The 9,701-nt window shown below is 41.3% G+C and overlaps 1 protein-coding gene across 1 annotated transcript; it reads right to left on the bottom strand.

The window, feature by feature from the left end:
* Positions 1-6,553: 6,553 nt before the first annotated feature.
* GPR101 (G protein-coupled receptor 101) lies at positions 6,554-8,038 on the bottom strand. The gene has a single exon (XM_037061985.1). The coding sequence runs from the start codon at positions 8,036-8,038 to the stop codon at positions 6,554-6,556; it is 1,485 nt and encodes a 494-aa protein (XP_036917880.1).
* Between the last annotated feature and the right edge of the window lie 1,663 nt (positions 8,039-9,701).

Genomic DNA, 9,701 nt, shown 5'->3' with positions numbered 1-9,701 from the left:
AGGTGTCTTTGTCCTCAGGGGCAGGATCCCGGTGCAGGTGACCCAGGTGTAGGGCAGTACTGTTTCCTCAAAAGAAAGGCTATTGATTCTCATCTTGTTTGCCTTGACCATTAAGATTGGCATTTGGGAGTCTCATAAACCATCTGACCCCACTTTACCACTCTGCCCACCTCACCCACACTTTGAAATTTTTTTCATTCCAAGATGACTAGGCAAATGCCCCTCTTTCAGGAAGCCCCTCCAGATGACTTCCCCACCCCACTGCATATTGCTTATACTGTAATAGTGAAATGTGAAATATTGGAGCCCAAATATTTAATTCTATTGTATAATACAGTTAGTTTATCCATTTTTTTCTGTTCAAGCAAAAGAAAAGGGATGGAGACCTACTTATGTGACTTCCTTGCTGTTTTCACAAAAGGCTCCACAAAATAGCCAGATACACAGTTAAAATTAGACTTTATTTAGCATATTTAAGAGGAATATACCTTGGACAGATTGACAGCACCTATTTAAGAAGCACAAACATTAGTTAATAATATTTAGTTAAACCACAAACATCAATTTCTCTGCGTTCCCCAAGCAGGAGTCTTATTTCTGTCCTGCAATAAATTGGATTGTAATCATTTTAGAAAGGATATGATTAAAGCCAACCATTATATAAAACCTTGTCCTTGGGCAGAGTCTCTGAGATTACTGAGCCATGTCACAGTATTAATTTATGAGTTTGATTGGGGTGTGAAGGGGTTTCTCTTCTTGCTGGGAGGAGGATAAAGCCCATTTCTTTTGTGCATCTGAAGGTAAATTGTGCCAGTGGGAACTTGGCCCCAGGATCATAGTTTGGGAATCCTTTAAAAAGGCACTTTTAAATTACAAATACCTTTTAGAAGTAAAAGGAAAATTTTAAACTCAAATTTTAAAATATCAGAGCTGTTTATTGAGCAAATATATATTTCTATTGTGTCACAAAGTAGCACAAAATTAGGTACTAAGGGCAATTTTAGAAATTATTTAATGAGGATATATGTGTATATATAACTACATATATATACATATATATACTTTTCTAGTTTTAATATTTTTGTTCTTAAAAGATAATAAACCCATCTTATAGTTCTTTTATATTGTCTGATGCAAATACCATTGATATGATAGTAATTCTCATACACCTTGGCTGTGACCCCAGTGGAGTCCCACTACCTCTTAGTCTATTTACCTATCCATGCTATATTTTCTGTCTCAGGCAGACAATCAAAAAAAAAAAAAAACCAAAAAAACAGAGCAGCCATTTTCTGGCTTTTGGTACTGCTCTAGGAATGCAGGGATGGTCACAATATAGATCTACTAAATTCAAATCTTGTCGGTTCATAGTCATGTACTAATTGGGTCTTGAGAATACATTGTTTTTTTCTTCTTGCCAACAGGACTCCAATAGCTTATCCTGGAATCTTTGCTATTTAAGGGGAGCAGGATTTTTTATTTTATTTTACATTCTATACATTCAATCAATGGAAAGCAGGCATACTAGTGTTAAGTGCGCTGTGGAGAACTGCAGCAAGGACTTCATCCAAGATGATTAGTTCACATTAATGACCAATTATACCAGAATAAGTTTTCACTTGTCATATATACATTTGCAGTATTTTTTAAAAATTTAAAATAAATATACTATGTTCTACTTCAGAAATTAACCAAAGTGAGGGCCACACATAGAATTCTGCATGCATTTTATTAACTAAATACATGTATACACTATTTTTGAGGGTGACAATATCTACAAGCACATACAGTTTAATATCTAGCACCTTATCTCTAAGAACACTTATATTTTATATACAGTTACAGCTTACATTTAGTAGAATTACTACAGAAATAAATACACCACTGAAACAGACAAAAATACCAAACTTTTTAAATTAAAATTGTAGCACAGATGAAGAGAGGGAGATACACTCAACTTTGAAGCACCAAACCAAAGCCAATTTTGTTTGTTTATATTTTATAACCAGAGAGATCTAGTAATGAGTTCTCAGACATAGAAACCTCTTGTGAGTGTACAAGTTACTGTAGTTTCCCCCTGGTGTATGTACTTGGAGATATGAGAACTCTGGGAGGCAATGATGGAAACATTTGACTCCTATTGGCAACCTTCATTTACCTCTAGGATTCTTATTTTACTTACCAAAGAGCAGCGGACTTGCCAGTGACCTGGCAATTAGTGGCCAACTTCTGTGGATTTTAGATTTCCTATTTCTTTCTTCAGCCAGTCTTGTTGCTTTTAGCAGAAGACTGCTGTAAGTAAACTTGGCATTTGCCATAGAGGAAGAGATTGTAAGTAACTGGAGAGAATTTATGACAAGGGTTTCTCTTCTTTTTGAGTTTTAGGTTATGGTCTGCTGATTGCAGCCTATTGCTTCTATCTCCTCATACCTCAAGCTTAAAGGGGCTTTGAGGGGACCAAGAGTACTTGTCTGGCTCACGGAAAATGAGAGAGACAGAGATAAGGAGGGAGAGGGTTAAAAGCCATGACTGACCAGATTTTCTCTTCTTATCTTGGTAACTGGCTCACAGCCAACTCTTCCTTTAATCTTTTGTGTGCTCTAGAGGAAAAGACATTTTGCTCAGAGAAGACTCTCCTGACAGGATGGGGGTTGTCTTAAAGAGGAATAAAACAAAAAAGACATGAGGGGAAAATATTTATTTTGATTTTTTTCTCAAAATACGTAGGAGGGCAGTTATGAGGGGAAAAGAAACAGTCCAGTAGTTTAAATTGTTCCTCTTTGTTTCAACCCAACAACCTCTGAAGGTTTTATCCTGGAGAGTTCAAATTACCAGATGCATAACTTTTCTTTTCCAAATGATATATTTCAGGCATTTTAAAGAGCATTTTGGCAATGTTTAAGAAAGCCTAGTTTAACCTTGTAAATAATCTTTTGAAGTAACTTTACCTAGCTTAATTGGCTAATTATGTATAAAATAAGGGAATGTTAGGCACCTTATAATTTCATAGGTAAAACTTTTAATTTTTCTGAAATAATTGCACAGTATCTATAGAATTGAATATGCCTCAAAGATGAGTTGTATTGAGAACTTTCTGGTAAGAAATGAGCTGCTTACCTCCTCCTTTATTATAAAATGGTAATTTTCCTTACCTGTTGAATTTGAAGTAGGTATTCTGGTCATCTCTAAATTTTATTGGAGTTAGGGAGGAAACAGAAAAACATCTTTAACTGCTGGTTATCCCTATTGTTCACTTCTCTCATTTCCTGCTTCCATAGGCCCCAGATCCTTGTGAATCTGTCAGCTCTGGGTTTGGAGTGAGTGAATGGGAATGAGTAAGCACACCGAGATTCAAGCAAGAGGTATTCCTAAAGGACCAGCACAGCAGGGCAAGAGGGAGTGAGGCAGTTGAAGGCAGTGGGCATGATGGCAAGAGGTAGGCAGGGAGCCAGAGATGCAGAGGACTTCCCAGCAGCTGGCATTTATGGCATAGAGAAGATGGACCCTCACATCACAGAAGTCATAGAAACCCAGGGCTTGCTCCTTCTGACAGCGCTCCCAAGCTTGTTGAAATTGGTGTGCTAGTCAGAGAACCTGCGACTCCTTGGCAAACTAGATGCTCTATTATTCTTAAGTAAGAAAATCATTAAATTGAAAATCACATCATTTCAAAGTCTGGTTTGTCTGGCCCCTGTACTTTAATGGGATTTTACTGCACATATGAAGAAGCCTTGGCAAAATAATACATCCTTTAAAAAGATTTAGGGAAAGCTATTATACATGAAGCTCTATGAGGCTAATTGATGACTTTTTTCCTGCTCTTTCAGATTTTCCAATGACAAAATAGTATATGCAGTAAAATCTCATTAAGTTGATAGTGTTTTATTCAAAATAGCACATTTGAAGTAGTGCTATCTCCAAGCTAACTAAAGGTCCTATTATTTATTAAGAAGAAAATGTCAGCAAAGCAGAATGCTTTTAATTCAAAGGTCCTCTTTTCCAGTGTTATATTTTTCAAAAGATTTTCACTTTTGAAAAACCCATTTTTTCCACAAGAATAGACAATGATTAAAATAAGAAAAAGAGGAACTTTAAAAAGGAAATCAGTGAGTGTTGGTGCCCTGGAGAATGTTGTGTGTGCTGTTAAATTAACTTACCACACTTGTACAGGTCTGGTTCCATTTTGATTTGGGATTTTGGCAAACAATTTTCTCTGATACACTTTGAAGGGGTTGATCTTTAAAAATAAAACAAGAAGTTCAGTTTCAATAAAGTATTTGGAGACACTTATGTTTGAAATCCTGTTTCCTACCCCGGTAAGCATTTTTACTCAAAAGACAGGTTACCTGTCAGGTTACCAGGTTGAACTCCTTCAACCATGACAGATTCTTGAGACAAAAGCCCTCCTCCTATATGAGCCCTCCTCTAGAGGATTGGTCATATAGGCCATTTCTTTACTCAGATATCCTTTGAGGACAGGCTAATACAAGAATTTGGCAGTAAATTAGTATAATATATTTATGACTATTAATTCATTTATACATTTTGATAGAAAAATAAATGGTTGTGGAAGGGTAAACTTCACCCCCATGTCTTTTCTGAATTACCACAACTTCCAAATTAATGGGGTTGGAATTAGTAAGATTTTCATGGACATATCCAACTGACAGATCAGAACAATATTATTTGGGTCTATCTCCTCTCTTTTCTTAAATTCAGAACAAGGAAATTCCAAATGACCATGCAGACTTCTTCAGAGCCCAAATACACTGCTGTTTACCTATCCCCTGAGAAGCTCATGATGGAATCTGTGAGGAGGAAGAGATAAAGAAGGTATGAACAAGGTGGGCACTTATATGAATGAAATTTGAGTTCTCTATAGACACGGTATTCACACAAGCATGAGGCTAAGCTCAGAATATGGCCATCTTTGTGTACAACTTCTTGATTAACTATCTGTCAACCAAATACTCCCTCTTCCTCCTTCCATGGATATCTGCATGAGCAATTGAATGGCTATAGATTTATTTAATTTGATCTTCAGGAGGATCAAAAACACTGTTGTGACCATTTTATTTGTCCATGCTATTTGGTCAAGTCATTATGGTGTGTGACTTCATAAATATATAAGTGTATCCCTACCCAAAGTGATTTCAGGGTTTGGGATTTGAAAACTCCATCTGTATTGACTCTAGGGATAATTTAGATATTGCAAAAGTTTTCCCAAAATAAGATACTTCAACAGCAATAATTAGGATAAGTCTGACCTGAACACTTTGATTTTAGGATTGTGTGGAGTAAGTCACATGTTTGCAAGGTACTGAGAAACAATTCTGCCTGTTATTTCTGACTCCCTTATACTTCTCCTTCACATCTTCAGGGAGTTTAAAGGCTTTAAGGAGAGCACAGGTGGGAAAGACATATCAGCATGCCTGGAGGAAGAAAAATGTTTATCTTGCCTTATTTACACTCCATGTGGGGGCCACATGGACACTAGAAATTTTTAATGGGCACATCACTCTTAGTTGGCATTGTGAGCTCTGTAAGACTTTAGCCACTTCTAGTTGAATTTACTTTTTGGGGGAGGAAATACTGTTTGACCAAAAAGTCCTATTTGGACACTGCCCCATCACACAAGTGACTGGTAGGGTAGATTTGGAGGATTCTTTTGTGCATCCCAATTCAATCACAAAGAAAAAATTGTAAAATAGTGGCTTAATTTCTGTCCCACTACTATTCAAATAGGAGACAGAAACTAGATTAGTGTCAATTGATAATTTTCCATTTGTATAGGAAGGCCTTAGTCTCAGCTCATGCACAAATCCAGGGTTTTGCAGGAAAAAAAGTCAACTGTTTAGCCTCATGAATATGTGTTATTTCTCTGTCTTCTCCCTTGGACCGGCTTCCTATTTCAAAGATGCCCTATTATCTTCTTCCACCTTTCTAGGTCCCTTTAGAGAATCTGGAAACCTTGGTATTTTAACTACACAATGATTTTGTCTTAGTTTGCACAATAGTCTTTGCACCAGACTAGGGGTCTCATACATTGATTAGTCAGTTAGGTTTTGCTTCTTGGGCTCCATCAATGATTTGGCCCATTGTTTTACTTTCAGTTTAACATAGGCTGTAAACCTTGCCCATGACCTCTTGACCTGAGGGACTAAAAGTCCTTCAGTGCATAGGCATCCTCTTCTTTCTCCCTCAGAGAGAAAGCTGACACCTTGTAGCTCTGAGGAAACCGATCAAATACCGAATAGAGATCCAAAAAGTATAGCCCTTGTTGCTCTAAGAAATTTGGAGCCTAATAATTTTTGGGGGGAAATTTCAGTCAGAATCCTTAAGTGTGTGGTTTGAGGAGCACACTTTTAAGAGAAGACTCCCGTTTCTACATCTTCCATATATTTATCTATCTTATGGTGAGAAGGACGTGTGAAACACCTTTGCCTGGAATGGTATGGGTTGGTTTTAATGGGATTGTGAGTGGTCCATTGAAAAGAAAGCAGCTCCTGTTTTTTGTACTGCAGACAGTTCAAGGTTTGCCTTAAAACTCACTTCAGGGTGAAGTGGCAGAATCATGAGAAGGAACAGTCTTGCCTTCACCTTCTGTGCCAGCTTCGGTTTCAGGAAGATCTGGATGGCTATCTTCTCTTGGGGGCTTTTCCTTGCAGAAGGACTTCTTCAACATACCTTGAATTTCCTTCTTGATGGTCTTGTGCATGTACCCATAGATGTAGGGGTGTATGCAACACTGCAGGAAGAAAAGCCAGATTATTACGGTAATCACCCACTGAGGCACCTTGGTTTGGATATCCACCCACACAGCCAGGACTGCTAGAAAGCAGTAGGGCCCCAGAGATAGCACATAGGAGAAAATGATGAGGAAGATCACTTTAGCAGCTTTGCACTGGTAGCATCTGGGAAGAGGGGGGCCATTGTTGCTGTTTCGACGACTTGGTGGGGCACTCTCTGGAATATTCACTGCCTCAATGTCATCCTCACTGAAATTGCTGTCATCTTCACCAAACTCCATGTCATCTTCACCCAAGTCAATGTTGCACTGGTTGACCTCTATGTGGCCCTGTTGTGCTTTCATGCTGCTCTCAATTTTGGTGCTGCCTTCCTTACCCTCCATGCTGCCATCATTAGCTACCAAGTTGCTTTCCTTGACCTCCTTGTTGCCCTTGGCCTCCATGCTCCCTTTCTTGGCTTCCATGCTGCCCTCCTTTACCTTGACCTCACTTTCATTCCGACTGTGGAACCTGCTCTCATCCTGGAACTCGTCATTCTTTTCTCCCTCTTTATCCTCATTGTCCACATGGTCCTTGTCTCGAATCTCCAAGCTGTGGCTCTTGATGTTGTACAGAAGAGCATGCTGACGCCGGGCTGCACCAAACACTACAGAGTAGCAGGCAATCATGACAACCATTGGAATGATGATGAAGGACACCACACTGAGAATGGTGTAGCTGGGGCTGGCCCCCCAGACCATGGAGCAGAGAGCATTGCGTTCATCAAAGGCAGCCTCACCCCAGCCATAGAGTGGGGGTGTGCTCTGCAGGATGGCCACAATCCAGGTGCCATAGAGGAGCATGTAACCCCGGCGTGGAGTCATCTTGGCTGGGTAGGAGAGAGGGTGGAAGATGGACAGGTAGCGATCCACTGACACCACAACAATGGTGTTGACACTGGCAAAGGCGAACAGGTGAGTGAGGCTAACCAGGGCAGTACAGAAGTGGCTGTTGAGGGGCCAGAAGAAAGGCACGGAGGTGGCCACTACCCAGGGGGCCACAAGTGAAACCTGCAGCAGGTCAGTGATCAGGAGGTTAAAGATGAAGCGGTTGGCCACCTGCAGAAGCTGTGGCTTGCGCTGCAATGCGATTGCCAGCACTATGTTGCCAATGAATGAGGCAGTGAGGAAGATGAGCAGCACACTGGAACGGATGATGCCATGAGCCAGGCTGATGGGCATTTTGGAGAGTGGTATGCACATGTGGCTGCTGTTGCTTTCTCGCGTGCTGTTGGTGCAGGCGGACGTCATGGCGATGGCAGGATGGTGGGTGGAAGTGACACAGGGTGCAGTCTTGGAAGAGGCACCAAGTGGGGGGCAAAGGGGCACAGAGACCACACTTATTCTTATGCTGGGGATGAAACAAACATATGGACTGTGTTAGTCACCCTGTTGAGGAAGCACCACTTTGGTGCTGGGCAGCAGCGCTACAGAATCCTCTCCCCAGGGTCCCCATGCAGCCACTCTCTGAGATCTGACTGGCACTTTCTCTGAATCCTCTTTCTCCCTGGGTCAATCTGACTCTCTCTAGGGGTCTCTAGGTCCCTCCCATCCTATCTTTGAGTCTCAGAGTTTGGATTTCTGAAAGTGATTTTCCCAGCTGTCTCTCCCTCTAGGTCATGCATGCATTCTGTTTCCCAGCCTGTTCACGTTTGTTGAATTCTTTCTCTCTAGTGCCTCTCCATAGCACACTTTTTTCCCGGTATTCTCAGGGTGTGTACACATGTCTCAGTTTTCCCCAAACCCTCTCATCCCTGTTTCTCATTCTGCCATTAGGCTCTATTTCTTAGTCTGCTCCTAGGACGTACGTGTGCACTATCTGTAGGTCTGTCAGTCTGGTGCTCTCTCTCTTCCATTTTTCTCTTCTTTACTCCAGTCTCTTCCACTTTCAGTCAATTTCTCTGTCTCTCAGCATCTCTCACTAGCAGACTTTCTCTGTAGCTGTGTATGTGTATCTCTTTCTTCCTCTTTCCCTTGATCTTGTCCCCATCGCTCCCTTCCTCTTTCTAATATGCTCTTGTTTTTCTGTGTCTTTGCCTGTCACTGACTGTCACTCACTAGAGTGCTTGCTTCCAGGTCTTTTCCTGATGTTGTTTCCTCTCTCCATTTTTCTCTATTTCCCTGACAATCTCTGTGGGTCCCTAGTGCACCTGCTCAGTATCACTCTGTCAGTCTCTGTGCCTCTATAATTCTCTTATTTCCTGCCCTCCTTGAGTTCTCTCTCTATGTGTCACTTTTTGTCTCTCACTGTTCCTCTCATCTTTGTGCCTCTCCCTTTGTGGTTTGTCTCTCCCTGCGTTAAACTCTCTCTTTATCATTGTCTGCCTGTTTCTTTCCATTGCGCTCTGAATCTCCACTGCTTGTCTCTCTTGCTTGTCTCTGTGACTTGCAGCACCACCGTTGCTCAGGCTCTCTCACTAGTGCGTGCACTTAAAGTCGGTTTCTGTGTCTCTCACTCTCTCCCTGAGACTCTAGCTAAACATTTACTGTGTATGTTTCCGTGTGGGTGCACCTCTGTCTCCATTTTTCTCCGATGATCCCTCACCTCAATTTTTCTCTGGTTGGATCTCTGTCTCAGATCTCTATCTCTCTGTCGACTTTATTTTGCCATGGAAACCAGCTGCCGCTTTGGCCACCGTGGGTTCTGACAGATAAATCTAGTTTCTTAGCAGTGCAGCCGTGGCTGAATGCAGGGGAGATGCCTATTGTGCCACCCTCCCCCCAATTCGTCATCCTTTCTGCACTCTCCGGCCCACCCAGTATCAGAGGCAGTGGGTCTTGGGATGAGTGAGCTAGGGAGAGTGGGAGAGGAGGCGGGAGTGCCGGACTGGTGGGGAGAGTGTGAGAGAGACAGAGTGACAAAAATTGGGAGACAAAAAGAAAGAGAATGAGAGCCCAAGAGAGAGACTGAGGA

Source organism: Sturnira hondurensis, unplaced genomic scaffold (assembly GCF_014824575.4).
Source record: "Sturnira hondurensis isolate 20B ecotype Veracruz unplaced genomic scaffold, ASM1482457v3 Scaffold0013800, whole genome shotgun sequence".
In the NCBI taxonomy this organism is placed as follows: Eukaryota; Metazoa; Chordata; class Mammalia; order Chiroptera; family Phyllostomidae; genus Sturnira; species Sturnira hondurensis.
The sequence above is the reverse complement of the archived record's forward strand: the minus strand, read 5'-3'. Positions and strand labels throughout refer to the sequence as shown.